Here is a 19,099-nt window from a genome sequence, read left to right on the forward strand (position 1 = left end):
TTTTCTTTTAAAGGTGATTTGCAATCAACATCAAAATAAATTTTTTTGGAAGGAGGAGGGATGGTGTAAGAACTATGGTATAATTGCCCTTGCTACTGAACTGATGTGTAATGGTTTATAAATCACAATTTTTACACAACAGAAGCTCACATTAAGGCAACGTTGCCTGCTGAATCACAGCAATATGTAAGTGTATGCATCAGAAAGTTGTAAGGCTCCATGTAAAACCCACACTGAAAACCCGATGGAAGACAGCTCCTAACTTATTCCTTTACCATTTATGAAGCTCATGCTATTTGGCCATCTCTGCATTCTTCTACGTATACTGACATCCAAGTTCCACTTGTTGTAAATATAATTTTACTGATGGCCCAAAAATTCACAAAGACATCACAGCAGAAAGGGTCATTCTGTAAGTTCCACCGAACAGGCCTTTCAATAAGACTTTACAGCGGGGCTAGAGAAGAGCGCTTCCTGAAACACCAGCAGCCTCTGCCTCTTCATCGCTTCAGTTACACAGATGCCAGGTGGGGAGCAGAGATCACTAGCTAGAGTATATCCATGCAGGTTGCTTGCCACACACCATTTAGTTTTAAAGATATTATTCAATATATTGCTCTCACTGAGGGATAAATTGTGTGCCTATTCAATGGTAAGTGTGTGTGAAACTTCTTGAAACATTCAAAATTATTCATGAAAATCTATCACTTCTGCCTTTATACAAGCACTTATCAATCATTACTATGTTAAGTTAATAGAGTATACATTCAATATTTAGTGGAAAAATGGATGTAATTTAGTCATCATGACAATTCAGAAAGTGAGAAAAGAGATAAATCCAAACCAAAGTGCCTGCTGTGGAACAGTAAAAAGGAACTACTACCACAAAAGCTAAACCATAGTAATCCAAGGGGGCGATTCTGTTTTGTTTTTTATTTAACCTTTGGACATTTCCTGTATCTTATTTAAGCTAATACTTAGAACATTCAGTGAGGTAGCAGTATTATCAGTGAATGAACTTGGTCAGGGGCTAGTGAGAAAAATAAGATACTGGAATATAACAATATTCAAGAAAAATACTTACAAAAGGAAAAAAGTATGAGCAAAAAGATGTAGCTGGAGATGCTGGCGAGAGGACAAAGGACAGAAGAGACCACTAGATCCGAAATCTGGTCAAAAGCGACCAGTTCCATGCAAAGGCACAGGGCCGATTTCAGTACTTGACTGATACATCTTAGTAACTATGTGAAACATTTAAGGTTGCATTAGCACATTTTAACTTTACAACAGCCCTATGAGGAATGAGATTATTATTTCGTACACAAGAAAAGACAAAGGCCCAAGATTATATAGCTAAACAGGAGTAGAACTGTGGTTTTTAGCTCAGGTCTGCTCACGTCCAAAACCTACTTCAAAAAAATATCCACAAAATCTTAATAACCAACTTGCCTTAGACTTCATCTCAACAGTATGCCAAGTGGTCAAAGTTTTCCCATTCCTAAGTTCTTAAAAACCGACCAGCACTCAAAAGGAATACCTCACAAATAATAGCTATTATGTTATTATAAATTAATATGGGTAATTGTACCCTATTTTCTAAACTTCTGAAAAAACTTTTTTTTAATTCACTCAGTATGAACTGGAGCAAATTCCTGTTAAGGAGCATCACAAACAGGAAATACAAAAATCTATAAAAACTCCAGTCCTATTCCTTTACCACTTTGTACTCTGCTCGCTACAGGAACTGTAGAGAGAAAAGGGCTGAGAAATGGCATATAAAAGATAAAAAATTTTTGCTTATTGGTAACCATGTCAAACGTCCCCTCTCCTTATCACATCAATTACACTATCCAAAGGAATAAAGAAAAAATGCTCAAGGGAGGTCAGAGTGGCAGACTGAGAACTTATGTCCACATGACATCCTTTACAAGGTCCCACTGAAATGACAGCGAAGACAGATAGGGACAAGAATAATGCCCTAATGGTGTTAAAAATAAGAAAGTGTGTTAACAGCATATCAGAAAGTTTGCACAAATACTGAAAGACAGAGAGCAAATGGTATGAGATGGGTGGAGAATTAGGGGCACCTCAAGGACCTTTATGGACAAATAGGAAGCACCACAGTGAGTAGGCTGTAGGGACATCATCTGAACAACTGATCAGGAACACCAGTCATAAGAACTGGGCTAGCCAGCCTCTTCCTGGCCCCTATGATGCCCACAGAGGTGTTGAGAGGGTTTTAACTCTTGGCAAAAAAAGAAAAAAAACCCCAACAACAACAACAACAACAACCCCCCTCCCACACACACACACACAAAACAGAATAACACAAGGCCCTGGTCAGGTTACTCAGTTGGTTAGAGCACTCTTCTGATACCTCAAGGCTGTGGGTTCTATTCCTGGTCAGGGCACATACAAGAAACAAGCATTGAATGTGTAAGTGAAACAACAAATCAACTAAAAAATTCTGAGGTGTGAAAAGGTGCCCTTTTTTAAAAATTAAAAACAAAAACAAGAATTACTCTACCAGCAGTACAGACATTTCCTCAATTAAATATTTTTATAAAAGATTTTATTTATTCACTTTTAGAGAAAGGGGAAGAGAAGGAGAGAAATATCAGTGTGCGGTTGCCTCAGTTGCCTCTCCCAAGCCTCATACTGGGGACCTGATCCACAACCCCGGCATGTGCCCTGACTAGGAATCAAACTGGTGACCCTTCGGTTTGCAGCCTGCACTCAATCCACTGAGCTATGCCAGCCACGGCGATTTTAAATACCTTTTATATGTGTTCCTGACATTGCAAAAAACCACCAAAACCCCTAAACAAACAGGGCTTGAAAGGAAGAGCAGGGTCATTGTTAGACCACTTCAACCCTATGAAATTTTCTAGCCTAAACGCCAGCAAAAACCCACCTAGGGTCACAGTGAAATCGCTACTGGCAGACAGTCTTTAACCTGGGGGCTCTCGTGCTTCCTTCTCCTTCTAGGTGAGGTAGCAGGGGGCTTTTTGTCCCGGTAGAGACCATTTTAATCAAGACAGAAAATCTGATGCAGGACTAGCCTTTCCTCACTAATCCAGTCTGAGCACTGGAGGGGTGTCTTCACGGCTTCTCCCACCGTACTTGCAGGCTTTGAACACAGCAGAAAGCTCCAGAGCACAGAGCACGAAGGCTCCTGAAGCCACTAAAGCCCACAACTTAAACTACTATAGGAAGTTACTATTATATATTTCTAAACTTTACATTTTCAGATTTCTTTGTAAGTCTTTATATATTGCTAAAGTTCTCCCTTTAGCTTTTGTTGTTTCAACACTTTAGTGTATTTGGAAATGTCACTTATAGACCAACATGACTTCAACTTTATACCAATGAGATTCCCCAAATTACCAATGTCATATGAGATACTTCAAAGAAACAAATGTTACAGAACAGAGGGCAGGTGACTCATATGGGGAAAGGCCTTGGATGGAATCTGCAGCCTGAAAGAAAAGCAGAGTACACATTTGATGCACTTAATCAGTACATCACAGACCCTATCTGCTATGCCACCCCAGAGAAACACACTAAAGCTCTGTACCAGCTGAGGAAAACCCCCTTCGCCTGGACAATTTTAGTCGTATCTAAGATTTGCCTGCTTTCTGTATGTTCCAGGGCGACACTTTCAGGCACTGGGTATGGAGGGCTGCCTCTGATAACTCCCGTGACCCTTCCATGAGAGACATGTCTTATGGAAGCATGTTCTGCAGAAGAACAACCATGCCAACCCCAACCTGGCCCTCCCTTCATAAATATCGATCAAGGTCCACAAAATACTTGAGAATTTATTAAAGAAAACAAACGAACAAAGAACAATTAGTCATGGGGAAAACTAATTCGATGGAAAAGGGTAGTCTTTATTTTTAAATAATATGCTCAGATATCAGAGAAGATACTATATTCAGAATGCTATGAAAATAGAACACTTAAAGATCAAAAAATTTAAATATAAATGCTGAATTTTTAAAAAGATTTTATTTATTTACTTTTAGAGAGTGGGGAAAGGGGAGAAAGAGAACGAGAGAAACATCAATGTGTGGTTGCCTCTGTACACCCCATACTGGGGGCCTGGCCTGCAATCCAGGAATGTGCCCTGACTGGGAACTGAACTGTTGACCCTTTCATTCGCAGCCCTAGCTCCATCCACTGAGCCACACCACCCAGAGTTAAATGCTGAATTTTTTAAAAATGGGCTAGAGTAAGAGAAGAGTAAGAGAACAGTCTCTGTAAATTTTATGAGGGCACGAATCATTTCAGTTTTTAACTACCAATACATTCCTGGTGCCTAACACAGTGCATAGTACATACCACACATTCTATAAATACTTCATACATGAATTAATAATGTAAGTAAATGAATGAGGAAGGTGAAAGAGACTGGGAATGCATGAAAGTGAATCAATATGCATGGCTGCCCGGCTAGGTAAGCAGGAAAATAATGTTGCAGACATCTCCTTGATTGTAGATGAAAAATGCAAAGGAGATCTTTAAAAAAAAAAAAGAGAGAGGTATGATGCATAAGATACAATATATTGATAGAATTTCCAAAGTCAGAGGCAAAAAGACAGAAATAAGACAATTCAAGAAGTAACAAAAAACAAATCTCGAGTTGAAGACAAGAGTGTTCAGATTAAATAAGCCAATTGAGTAAGTAAACATAAATAAGTAAATAACCACCAAGAAATATTTTAATAAAATTTCAGGAAACCAAACAGAAATAGAAAATTTCCACAGCCAGAAAAACTTCCATGTACCACCCCCCCCCCCAATCAAGGTTCTTCAACAACAAAAGGCAATCCTACACAAAAAACCTAACTTTCTGAGATACAAGTAGCAGGTTAAGACGTGCGAAAAAGGAAAATGATAGACATACAGAGAGAGATGCACACAAAGAGAATTAGTTTAACATATCTTTGGGGGGTTAACAACATAGGATTCTTTTTCTGGAGGTCTGCTCACACCACCACACTTCTGGTCCAACAGTGACACTGTCACAATTGTAACTGCTCTGGGGATGAGAGTGGGTTAAATTTTTCGGATCCACTTATAAACAAAGCTTAGAAGGCAATTATAGTGACATATAGAGGAGAAATGCAATAAGTGATATAAATCTTGATAATAGAAAAACATAACATTTTTAAAAGCAGGAAAAAAAGTGCATGTATTTTAATTCCCTAATCTTTTGTATAAAGTTCATCAGAATCAGAGTAACTGAATATTACAAAGTTTGCTATCAGTAAAAGTAAAATAACAAAATTAGGGGATAAAGGGTGACAGTAATAGTGCAAATACTCAAGAATCCCAATCTTTAATATAAACTAATAAGTAGATACTATCTAGTGCAAAAAGTTTTAAATCTGTAGTGTTAATTTGTGAAGTTATAGGGCTAACCATCCAAAATGGTGCAAAGCAAACCATGTTCAAGAAGTTAGCGTCTGCACCTCTGCCAGGTGAGGCAGGAGGAAAGCAAGCAGTCCATTAGGCCCCAGGAGAGCATGGACCAAGGGGGAACCACAGGGCGCTGTCAGGATTCAGAGCTCCATCAACACTGAATGACTCAAGAGCTATAATGGGAAGAGGAAAGGAACAGCTGGGCTCCAGAGGGTACTCGCTTGATCATTTCATTTTGTCTACTGACAGGTTAAGTTACTGAATTATATATATATATATGAGAGATTATCTTTTATTTATATTTTAACTTGTTTCTTGGTGGTAAAGTCTCTAAAAGTCCCTGGGAAAACCTAAAAAGAAAAAACCCTTTGTAGGCAGTGTTTAAATAAAGTCATTTGTGTCTCTTAAAGCAAAAATCTACATTAACACAGTCCTGTGGGTGTCAAAGCCAGTGAATACCACCAGGACTCTGTGGCCTCAGCAACTAGAGCAACAGGGTCTCTGAGATTGTTTTGAACATACTTACCTGTGTCTTTAAACATTACAGAATGCCCCACCCTTATAATGAGCTCCCCTTATTTGGTGGAAAGCCTCACTTTCCCCCAAGGCTCTCCATGTTACACTAGAAGGAGAGGACACACCGCTCAGCAAAGGATTCTGCTGATTCGTATTATCCAAGGCTTCCATTATGAAAAACTTAGTTGAACTTCCATATAGACATGATAGTAATACAATAATCCGAACCCAAGAGGTCTTTAAAGAAATAAGATATGGCTGTATGGGTGGACAGCCATGAGATACTTGACTAAGAGAGCTCTGTTGAAAACCAAACAGTGGTTGGTTTCCCTGACTCTCACCCTGAACCTTTAGAGAAACCTTTAGAGAAAGCCAAGTTCCTTCTTACAGTACATTTATGGGACAAGTGTCTTAAAAACGATTACTATACGAGGTCCATCCAGAAGGTATCCAGTCATGTGATATAAAAAATAAAGAGGCATTTACTGAACAAGATACAAGAAACACTGTACCTAAGAAAATGATGCTTCAGTCCCCTTCAAAATAGGCACTTGGGACCTCACACAGTTCCCCCAATCCCCATCAGCTACCCTGTCCTAGTTTCCTGAATATCATCAATGGTTTGAAATCTCTTCCCTTTCAAAGCTGATTTTAGTTTTGGGAAAAGCCACAAGTTGCAGAGCACCAAATCTGGGCTGTAGGAGTCTGAGTCACCTGGGTGACCTAATGCTTCAGGAAAAAACCCTGCACAAGACGTCATGCATGGAATGCTGTTATGATCAGGCTGCCAATCACCAGTTACCCATAGCTGAGGCCTGAATCATCCAAATAGTTTCCGTGGAGGAATGTCCGAGCTTAATGCAAAATCTGATGCAGATTTATTGCTCTACTCAGTCATTTTGAATGCAATGGCCATACAGTACACATGCTCACTCAAGGGCGTGTACTGCCCCCACTGACTAGTAACAGTGAAGTCATCACTGTTATGCAAGCTCAATTCAGTCCACTCTCTTTGGCTGACATGCTACATTAATGTCGTGCAAATCATTCTCATTATATTAGCAATGTAATATAGCAATGTCTTTTCCAGACAGACCTAAGCTTTAGATGGCAGGAGATAGGTGCAGTTATTCAATTATTTCCTTCCAAGGTATTCCAAACTAAATGTCAAAGAGGCTTCCAACAGCCTCAAAATGGGGGACAGGAATACTTCTACTATTAACAGAGCAGAAGTAGCACATGATTTATAGAAATCAAGCAGCCTATGACATCCAGAAAACACTGTAAGGTACCCTTTTTAGAGGGGGGGGTTGGACAGGTGTTTATGATTTAAACGACAAGGGGACGAGGAGGGCCTAATTGTGGTGTCTTCTTTTTCTTTCAAAGCAGAAAAGGTTTGGGGTGGGGGGCTAGATGAAATGTAATCAGTAAATTTGGAGAGAAAGCGGTTGTTACCACCCAGATTCCACTTCCTGGTTGAGCCCCTGACATTAATACTGTCTCTGTACTTCCTCAGAAGCCAAAACAGTACTTTCAGGATGCCGTGGGCCACTGTGGGTAAGAACACTAGGCCAGAAAATAGAGTTTCAAGAGGTCGTTTTCTTCCTATGTTCAGCTTAAAACTCAGATATTAGTGTGTTTTAAGATTTGAAAATTCTAAGAGATAGGAGTTTTGGTGAGACAGTGAAAGCACCGAGGCTACGTAACTTGAGACAGAGAAGCTGGGGGTATTCTGGGAGGGTAAGACCGAACCTCGTGCTTCAGTCATTAATACAACAGCTGAGAAAAGAAGTATTGCTGCAAACTGGGACCAGTGAAAAAGAAAGAAGCAAAAGAAGTCTTATTCCTTATAAGTTTTAATAATCTGGCTTATATAAATACAATGAAGACAAACTGTATCTATGAAGAATCCAAAGAGACTCAACAATGTTCACAAAGATGGCTCTGAGTCGGCTGGATGATAATCCTTACAACAAAAGAGAACTAAAACTGCCCAAGCCCGTCAGAGCTTTGACAACACCCCTGCCAGCAAGGCCCTGAACTCAAACTGCCATGCAGGGGACCCGCAGTCAGTGGCTTTGCATGGATCCTGTTGGGGGAGCACAGATGGGCGATGCGGGGAACCAGGAGATCGAAAGCGGTTCAAAAAGCACTATTACAAAAAAACAAATCACCTCTCAAAAAAAATGTGTCCTTGTGCAGAAAATAAGCAGGCATTTTCTAACTGTTCCTAGTCCACAGTTCTATCTCTGTGACATTCACTTTCCCAGAATGGACTGTGTCTATTGTCCTCTGTTACTGTGAAACACTTCGCATAATGGGAAGCACTGGGGATATCTTAGTGACACTGTATCTACTGGGCATGTGACAATTTTCCACGGATGCGGGTTGGGGTGGTGCTAATTATGAATGTGTATGTGTGAGGCTTGACCCTAAGTTATATATTTTAGATGCCCCTTTATAAATGTGAACAAATTTTCTTTTAGCATCTTTCTTTGAAAATGTGATATGCAAGAAGACATGAGCAATCAGTTAATAGATTGTACAGGTTTGCCAAATTGGAGATCAGAGTAATTGGGATGTCCAGCACAAGTAAAGGTCACCCAGAAAAATTTCACTCCTCAAGAATGCTCTGGCAATAACTAAAGAACGAGATTTTAATCACTGAAGCTAATTACATAGAAAACTAAATCACAAGAAGAGTTATTTAAGTGTCTTAAATACAATAAAAAGTAATTAACAGGAAGAGCCATCTCGACAACTTCATGTCACCAACTAGGCCTAAAAGGATCAGCTCATTCCCAACCCGGGAGCCACAGAATGAGAAACAACTCAAAGTTTGATCTTTTTATATTTTATTGAAACTATTTTGATCAACAGATAACAACTCTTGCCAACTCCACAGTGAAGTTCATCAAAAAAACGTAAATCTATTAGAGGAGTGACGAACCTTGTTTGATCCCCCAGAGGGAAAGAGAGACAGAGAGTTGAAGCCTGTCACCAGGAGAGGCCTCCCGGAGATCCTGTTGTTTGACTCCCTCCCACAGATTAAGAGGAAAAATGGAAAGATGGGACTGGACTTTATCCAGGATACAGATAATTCACACACCTGGGCATGTAAAATATATTTAAAAATCTGCTTTGAAATAACCCTGTGAGAATCTCCATCTCATTGGCCTCCTCTTTCTCATCACCCTTGAACCAGCAGTGGAAGAGAAGCTCTTCCAGAGTCAGAGAATCCCAGCCGATCTCTCGAACAACAGTAAAGCCATTAGATGCTATGAAGGCCGATATGGAAGGGGATAAGCCTACAGATGATGACAGACACAATTCAGATTGGACTGCTTCTTAGTTCTGCAGCATTTCTATGAGCTTGGACAAAAGTCTGTCTTTGAAAGAGGCAATGTAAAAGAGTTTTACTACAAGAACTCTCCTTGCTAACCTCCCCTTAACTGTCCTGGACATTCTATGACTCACTAAACCTACTTGCTGGTGCCAATTAAAGCGACTGAGGGCCACTGTGACACAACTGTGCACTTCTGTTGCAATCTGTTGTACCATTTGTTTCTGTCTTCAGATTTATGTACACTGGCTGTGTTTGTTATTTTCATTATGTAATTCATTAAATGCTAACATTAATAACTAAAATGAGGCACTTCAGGCCAAGATGGAGGCATAGGTGGAAACACTGTGCCCCCTCGCACAACAAAGTTTAAAGACAACAAAGTTTCAGTAACAAAAATGCAGCCAAAACACAGAAAACTGAACTGTACAGAAGTCCAACAACAACGAACCATTCAGCCAGACCAGTAGAGGGGTGGAGTCAGCGGCAGAGTGGGGTTGAACAGGAAAGATCAGCTGGACTAACCCAGGCGCCCAGGAGCGCGGGCGGCGGTTTGCGGATCCCAGGTGTGGGGTGGCAACGGGCAGACCTAGTGAGTTTGCAAGGTGGCTGGCTGACCACGGTCACACATTTGTGTGCAGATAAACCAAACAAACGAATGAGCAGTGAGACAGACCGCTCAGGCTAAGGCCCCAGTGACAGGAATTAGAGCCTGAAAGCACCAACTGGAAAGACTTCTGGGGCCAGGGTGCTGGAAGAGGCTCCCAGGCTTATAGAGAGTTTGTTGGAGAGACTCACAGGGTCCTGGAGGGTGCACAGGCCCACACAGGCAGGAGCCAGAACCGGGGATGGGGGGCTGGGGGCAGGTTTGCTTGCAAGAAGCAGCAGAGGGGACAGAAATCTGAGAGAGAGCAGAACAAACACCACTGCCCCTCTCTGACCCCGCCCCCACATATAGCATCACAACCCAGCAACTGGGTTGTCCCACTCTGGTGAACACCTAAGGCTCCGCCCCTCATATCTAACAGGTGTGAACAGACCAAAACATTATAGCTCGAGAATAGCTCAAAGCCCCAGAGCCGATACTTCTAAGCAACCAAGAAATAGCCAACCTTTCAGATGCACAGTTCAAAACACTGGTCATCAGGATGCTCACAGAACTGGTTGATTTTGGTCACAAATTAGAGGAACAAATAAAGGCTAAACTAATTGAAATGAAGGGAAATGCACAGGAAACCAATAGTGATGGAAAGGAAACTGGGACTCAAATCAAGGGAGTGGACCAGAAGGAAGAAAGAACCAAACACAAAAGAATGAAGAAACAAGAATTCAAAATAAATGAGGAGAGGCTTAGCAACCTCCAGGACATTTTTCAATGTTCCAACATCCGAATTATAGGGGTACCAGAAGGGGAAGAGGAAGAGCAACAAGTGGAAAACTTATTTGAACAAATAATAAAGGAGAAATTCCCCAGTCTGGCAAAGGAAATAGACTTCCAGGAAGTCCAGGAAGCTCAGAGAGTCCCAAAGAAGTTTCTAGAAGGTATGCCCGGCAGTGTGCTTTTTATATTCCAGTCTTACTGATAGCTTCTCTTTGTTTTCCCTTTGCCTTGATTTTGTTTTCATTTACATTTTTCTGAATTTTCTATACTTAGACAATGCCAAATAATATTGTGGAAAAGTTGAATTATTAGTAAAAATGTCAAAATACTCACCTTATATTCAGAATTAAGGTACTCCAAAAATATTCCATCTGACTTTAAAGATTAGTTATCAAAAAACATTGGTTAGAGAGGGGGATTTAATGTTTTATTTCAAACATTTTAATTTCATTTTAAACAGAAATATACATACATTTCAAATCTTTGATATATGGGCAGTGTGGACCCAAGAAGGAACACACCAAGGCACATCACAGTTACATTAGCCAAGATTAAAATGAAGGAGAGAATCCTAGAAGCAGCAAGAGATAAGGGGACAGTCACCTACAAAGAAGTTCCCATCAGACTGTCAGCGGATTTCTCAAAAGACCTTACAAGCAGGAACGAGCTAGAAAGAAGTATTCCAAGTCATGAAATCCAAAGACCTACAGCCAAGATTGCTCTATCCAGCAAAGCTTTCATTTAGAATGGAAGGGCAGATAAAGTGCTTCTCAGATAAGGTCAAATTCAAGGAGTTCATCATCACCAAGCCCTTATTATATGAAATGTTAAAGGGACTTATCTAAGAAAAAGAAGATAAAAAACAGGTACAGTAAAATGACAGCAAACTCACAAATATTAATAACCGTACCTAAGACAAAAACAAAAACAAACTAAGCAAACAACTAGAACAGGAACAGAACCACAGAAATGGAGATCACATGGAGGGTTAGCAACAGGGGAGTGGGAGGAGAAGGTGGGAGAAGGTACAGAGAATAAGTAGCATAGACGGTAGGTAGAAAATAGACAGGTGGGAGGGCAAGAATAGTATGGGAAATATAGAATCTAAAGAACTGGTGACACATGGACATGAACAAAAGGGGGGAATGGTGGGGGAGGGGTATGTAGGGTGGAGGGGAGTAAGAGGGGGAATGGGACAACTGTAATGGCATAATCAATAAAATATATTTAAAAAATAAATGATTAAAATGAGTACAAAAAGAATGTGTATGAAAACAACCGAATACTTTAACAAGGTTTAATAATGAGAAATTGCTTTAAAATGCTGCAAAATGAGGTTCAGCAGGACAACTGTAGTGGAGAGAGGTGTGAACCACAAAGATCTGAGGCTCCGCAATTAGTGTCTTCAAGTCCTCATGCCGAGGAGAGCGTTATGCAACACTGCACAGTTGATCCACACTGCCCATATATCAAAGATTTGAAATGCATGTATATCTGTTTAAAATGAAATTAAAATGTTTGAAAAAATAAACATTAAATCCCCCTCTCTAACCAATGTTTTTTGATAACTAATCTTTAAAGTCGGATGGAATATTTTTGGAGTACCTTAATTCTGAATATAAGGTGAGTATTTTGACATTTTTACTAATAATTCAACTTTTCCACAATATTATTTGGCATTGTTTAAGCATAGAAAATTCAGAAAAATGTAAATGAAAACAAAATCGAGGCAAGGGGAAAACAAAGAGAAGCTATCAGTAAGACTGGAATATAAAAAGCACACTGCCGGGCGTACCTTCTAGAAATGCACCCTTTGGCACCCAGCCCCAACAGTCAAACAAAAGTGAAGACCTGTCAGAAACAAGTTTTGAAATGCTGATCAGACAAAAAGAAACTGGTAAGTCCAAAGAAACATCTAAGTACTCCCTGGTATGCTCAATAAAGGGTCAGTTTGCAGTACAGTAAACACATCATTCACAAATTCACCGAACTCTTATCAAATAAATGCTGAGTGAGACCACACAGGGAATTAAAGAGACAAAAATCACTATGTTCGGGGAGCTCTATGTCCAGCAAGAGCTGGTCCCAACAATATCACTAAGTCCCATATTTCTGCAGCTGAGTAGTTTGCTCTAAAGTCTAGCTTAGTAGAAACAAATCTAAGATGGAACTTTATGGCTCCCTGGGAGCTTGCCAGGTTGGTCTAATTCAAGGTAAATACTTTGGTAAATCATAACAAAAATATTATTTCTTACAATCTAACGACAATGACCAGGAAAGAGAAGGTCAAGGTTATCATCCCTGGCAGGAACCTGAAGTACAGATACACGATATTGTTATTAAGACCAATCAACTATGGTAACTGACCAAACTGATTAAAAGGTTGGCATCTTCTTCCCAACAATCTAACCAAAATGTTGGCTGGAACCGAGTCACCTGAATCTCTGCAGAAAGGCAGGCTACTCTGAAGGAGGTATCTTGGTCAAAGGCAGGATCAACGCAGTTGAAACCTCAAGGTTTCATTGCATGGGCATGGCTGTAATACCCTACACTGGAAAAAAAATTAAATCAGCTGTCTCCAAAATTGCCTTTAAAAAAAATCCCCATAGAACACTCTTGGAAAAGAAAAAAAGGAACAACAACAGAAAGGACATTCCCAGAATATCTATTTTTTTTAGATTTTTATTTATTTATCTTTAGAGGGGAAGAGGAGATAAGGAGAGAAACATCAATGTATGGTTGGTTGCCTCTCATGAGTCCCCTGCTGGGAACTGGCCTGCAACCCAGGCATGTGCCCTGGCTGGGAATCGAACCGCGATCCTTTGGTTCACAGGCCCACGCTCAATCCACTGAGCTAAAACTAGCCAGGGCAGAATATCTGATTTTAAGCAGTATAAATTTACGTTAAAAGTATGCCTCAGTAGTATCTAAATAAAAAAATAACCCACTCTAAAAGATTGTTTAGATAAACAGGAATGAAAGCCATCTGCCAAAAATAAAGATGTGCATTTTTACAGTAGTGATATTGCTTTTACCAGTAATTAGATAGGAGGAGCAGTTATTTACTGAAAGGATTCATTGTCTGTGACAGTAAAAATTTTAATATAGGGAATAATAACTTTCCAGATCTCAGAGTACAGAAGCTTGCATCAAGCTCCTGAGTGGTGATGAATTAATAATAAACACTGCAAGTTATACAGATAGAGAATGACCAAAATATTTCAAACATTCTCCCATTTCAAAAATTAGCTGATTTGTCAAGAAGCTGCTTCTAACAAAACATGATACCTGTGATGGTGTTAAGGTAACAACATCAAAAGTCTATATCAAGTTCCTCTCGGCCAAAATAAAGTCTCTTATTTGTTATAGGAGAGGTAACAGTGCCTAAAAAGAGTTATCTCCAAATACGATGACATGAATGAAGGGAAAAGGTTCCCGTCTGGTAGGAGAGCTTCTGGAAGGTACATTTGCTCCAAGATCCCCTTTCCTTTCAGAGGCATGCTGGGACTTAGAGATGTTTCTCCTAATGGGCTTCCCTGTACTTTCAATGAGAAAATCCCCATTTTGATGAGAAACCTATTCTTTTCTTCCCTTCCATCTTACCCCCTTAAAAGATAAGAGAACTACCAGCTTGGAAACAGCATTTGAGACTGTTAAATAGAGAAGGAAACAATTATCACGCTGGTAGGGTTTATGCAGAGTAAGAATTGCTACTGGGGACTGACTGTTTTAATATGTATTGTGGAAGCATTGCCCAGCAGGCTGCCTCCCTCCCCCATCAGACGCTGCCCTTGAACGAGTATTCATCAATCAAGCCTTCAAGAGACTTTGGAATATAACCGGGAGACAGCCAGCACAGTACAAGAGAAAGACCCTGTCATTTACTGATTACACACATCTACACAAAGAAAATGTCCAATTAACCTCTCTTCTTCTTCCCTCTCTTTCTTTTGGGGAGTCGGGGAAGGGGGGGTCTATAATAGAACTTCCTAAACTAACATGCAGAGAATCTTTCTAACTACTTTCGGATAGTACCTAGGGCCTGAATGACACTGAATAAATGGCATTATTAATAGTAATAATGTGTGCTACATAGTGCCAGGTACATGGAGTCCAAGAAACCTTAAATAACAATACTAATGAAGTACATGATTAGCTGGTGAGTGACTATAAAGCACTGTGCAAACACAAAGTGCTACGCAGGCACATGATAATCATACATCATTGTGTTAACAGCAACAGGAAGCAAATCAGGGTGAAAGGAAGGAGAGACGTGAATGAAGAGAGAACTCTCAGTTACAGCTGAGCACTCACATTCCTCCGATGGTGACAGTGGCACAGGTACGCTCTGAAAAGGCAGGCACCGTCTCCGTGGCTGGGCTGGCTGGCCTGATGTAGTCCACAGTCACATTGACCTGAACATAAGAAATCAAGGAAGTTAAGGTTGGGAGTCTGCAACACAGCTCACTAGTAGAAACTCACATTGGCACAATTATGAAATCTTACCTCATTTATACTTTGATTTTCTGGATCTAATATTTTAAGAAACAACGACTGAAACACAACTGAACCACACACTTGTCAAAAATATTTACAGAAAAGCTGTAGCTGATAGAGGACTGTTATCCAAAATGTACCCAAAACTCTTAAATTTTAAGTCAAACATGAGAAAATGAACAACTCAATTTAAAAATGGGCAAAATACCTGGACATCTCACCAAAAGACTTAGAGATGGCAAATAAGTACATGTAAAGATGTTCCACTTGCCCTAGCTGGTGTGGTTGAGTGAACTGAGTGCTGGCCTGTGAACCAAAGGGTTGCTGGTTCAATTCCCAGTCAGGGTACATGCCTGGGTTGCAGGCCAGGTTCCCTGGGGTGCGCAAGAGGCAACCACACATTGATGTTTCTCTTCCTCTCTTTCTCCCTTCCTTTGCTTTTCCTTAAAAACAAATAAAATCTTAAAAAAAAAAAAAAAGATGTTCCACGATGTATGTCATTGGGGAAATGCAAATTTAAACAACTGAGCTACCACTACAGGCCAATTACAATAGCCAAAATCCAGAAAACACTGACAACAACAAATGCTAGTGAGGAAATAGAAAAGGAATCCTCCTTCCTTTTTAGTGGGAATGCAAAATAGGACCCACTTTGAGACACAGTTTGGGGGTATCGTACAAAACTAAACATACTTTACCATACATTCCAAAAGCAGAAAACTTACACAAAAATTTGCACAAAGTTGTTTATAGTAAGCTTTATATATAATTGCCAAAACTTGGAAGCAACCAACACGTCCTTCAGTAGTTGGATAAACTGTGGTTCATGAAGTCAAAGAAATGTTATTCAGTGCTAAAAAAAAAAAAGAGCCATGAAACCATGAAAAGACATGAAGGAAGTAAATATTACTAAAGGAAAGAAGCCAATCAAAAAAGACTGCATATGATATAATTTCACTGTGACATTCTGGAAAAGGCAAAACTATGAAGAAAGTAAAAAGATCAGTTGTTGCCAGGGGCTAGGGGAACAACAACACAGGGACACACAGGCACAGCAGCAGATTTTTCACAGCAGTGAAATTACTCTGTATGACACGGCAATGAGGGATCCACGTCACTGCACATGTACCCAAACCCACAGAAAGCACCGCATCAACAGTGAGCACCGAAGTAATAACCTGTGGACTCTGGATGATGATGCATCAGTGCAGGTTCGTATAGGTTGTAAGGAATGTACCACTGGGGGCGCGGGGGGGAGGGGGGGGCGGGGGTTGTGACAGTATCAGGCGGGGCTTGGGGGAGGACAGGAACTCAGTACTTTCTGCTCAATTTTGCTGTGAACCTTAAAAAAAGGTGAGTGATACCAAAAGAGAGACCAATGGTTAAACATTTAAGGCCCGTAAGAAATCTTACTGGTCAGAGCAGAGGTTTGGAGTGTCCCTGAAAGCCCCCTTCGTATTACAGTAAGACAGTTCTTTAACCTTCAGACCTCTCTAAAGTCAGATTTTAAAACATATGAAGTGCCTCTACAGAAAAATTGCATGAATTTTCATCTGCCATGAGTTCTCAAGGGCCAAGTTAAGAACTATCAGGAAGAATAATAAATAAGATGACCAACACAAAGAAAGATGTGTGGGACTGGTTTCGCAGTTTTGTGAATCAAAACATATGGCTAACTATACCTAATACCAAAACAACAAGATTAGAATGGACCAGAAGAACCTTTACATGTTGAGTTAGGAAAGAATACGTGCCCTGGCTGGTGTAGCTCAGTGGACTGAGTGCGGGCTGTGAACCAAAGGGTCACCAGTTCGATTCCCAGTCAGGGCACATGCCTGGGTTGCGGGCCAGGTCCCCAGCGGGGGCCTTGTGAGAGGCAACCACACATTGATGTTTCTCTCCCTCTCTTTCTCCCTCCCTTCCCCTCTCTCTAAAAATAAATAATAAATAAGTAAAACCTTTTTTTTTAAGGAAAGAATATGTATACAAATGGGTTAGAAAGTAAGGAGCCTAAAATAGGAAAGCTGGTTAATTCTAGTTTACACTAAATATATAGATTATAGACATACTGAGCAAGGCTTTTTCTTTATGAAATCTTTTAAGATAAACATGTTTGTCGAAAGAAATAAATATGTAATAACCCTTAGCAAACATATGAGGTCTGTTTCATAATTAAGGCATATGCTTGGCTTGGGTCATGGCCAAGGTTTCAGACCTGTACCAAAGAGACACATTGGGTCAAGCAGTCTGAAGCCAGCCCCACAACCTGAAAGCCCAGAATCCCGTTTTCTAAACATGTCTTTAGTTCCCAACTGATCAGCTTAAAGACAGCCTACAGCACAAGCATTGAGTTCAGCCACACTGCTAGTGGGCACCATTAAAAGCCTTTGAAACTGTTCTTCAGAAACTCATTTTAAAGTGAATATGGAAATTTTGAAAAGGACAGCTGCCTCAAAATTCCAACTATTAGATCACTCAATTACTTGAACTCTCCATCTGATGACCTATTTTAAAATTGATTTTTAGAGAAGAGTTGGGAGGGGAGAGAGACACACACATCAATTTATTTTTTCATTTATTTATGCATTCATTGGTTGCTTTTTGTATGTGCCCTGACCAGGGATCAAAACCACAACCTTGGCGTTATGGGACAACGCTCTAACCAAATGAGCTACCCGACCATCTAGTCATGTTTTAAAAGCAACAAGGAGCTATGCTAGCGAGAAAGCCAACTAAGAGCCAGAGGTAAAAAGTACTGTCATAATACAGTAACACAGAAAAGAAGACAACATGGAGAATGACTTCTACAATCAGTTGTCTGCACTGAAAGTATTGCCCCATCTTATCAATTTGTCTAAAGCTAAGGAGATGGGTACAGGCGAGGAACATGACCAGAACTGGGTGGGGCTAAGGCTGAGCAACTTGCACCTCCAACAAAAAGGTTTCAGTAGTTTCCCTGTGTGTAGCCAGCCAGAGGTAGAGGAAGAAGCAGGAGGTCTACACACAGAGACTCAAACCCTGCAGAGGGAAGAAGGTACCTTTGCATGTACGTTGATACACTTGACTCTCCTCTGGCAAAGCCTTACAACAGATCTACAGAAGCGGGAAGAGGGCCAGGAGCATACTTGGATATCTTCTGCAGTCATGGCAAAATCACACAGGAGTGTACAGAAGCTAAACCTCAAGGGTGCCCACACCACGGAATGTGAAGTAACTCAGGGCCACAGTATGAAAGGGGCACAGTCATAGTGTATGGTCCAATTTGGGGCATTTGGTGGGAAGTCAAACAATATATGGAGATAAGTAAGGAGGTCCATATATCTGTTCACTTAATCCATCTAACAAGGCCAAGCCTTCAATTCTATTACCACAGGAAAGAAATACATCCCTGCTTAAGAGAAAACTAAGTGAAACTTAAAAGTTACCTTGCACCTATCCATGCCAAGCCCCCTCCTCAGCAGACAGGAGTAAATAGCAGCTCTTTTGTGCCAAATACACGGCACAAAGTCACACTAGCTCTCTACTCAGAAGGAATGCCAACTTACCAAGAAGGCCACTTGAATGGTGGTGGTGGTGGTGAGCACGGAGGTGGGGAGTGATGGTGGAGGGTAATGATAATTAAAAAAATGAGCACTGAGCATTTCATTTCCCTCCAGAAGGCCAAAAGACATGATACCCCAAAAATGTCTCTCAGGGAGATCAATGGGAAGAGAGAAGAAAAAAGTATTTAATCTTCAATAAAAAAAGAACCAAAAACTACATTTACCTGCCAACTACTTTTTTCCTATAGCTAGAGAAAGAGAAATGAAAATAAGTAGAAAATTAAAGAGCTCACTGGGGAGGCATCATTATTAAAGAAAATCTCACATACAAATGAGGCCCTGAGAATAACCCAGAGCCAAGACACACACCTGCAGGCAGCTATGACAAATTAG

General features: G+C 40.4%; 1 protein-coding gene across 1 annotated transcript in view; it reads right to left on the reverse strand.

The window, feature by feature from the left end:
• Nucleotides 1–19,099, reverse strand: part of SND1 (staphylococcal nuclease and tudor domain containing 1) — a 422,748-nt gene that overhangs the window by 217,179 nt on the left and 186,470 nt on the right. Inside the window, exon 12 of the mRNA XM_037049273.1 lies at nucleotides 14,982–15,082. Within this exon, the coding sequence (XP_036905168.1) occupies nucleotides 14,982–15,082 (101 nt within the window). The remainder of the gene's footprint in view (nucleotides 1–14,981; nucleotides 15,083–19,099) is intronic.

The sequence above is a fragment of the Sturnira hondurensis genome, unplaced genomic scaffold, assembly GCF_014824575.4.
Source record: "Sturnira hondurensis isolate 20B ecotype Veracruz unplaced genomic scaffold, ASM1482457v3 Scaffold0006437, whole genome shotgun sequence".
In the NCBI taxonomy this organism is placed as follows: domain Eukaryota; kingdom Metazoa; phylum Chordata; class Mammalia; order Chiroptera; family Phyllostomidae; genus Sturnira; species Sturnira hondurensis.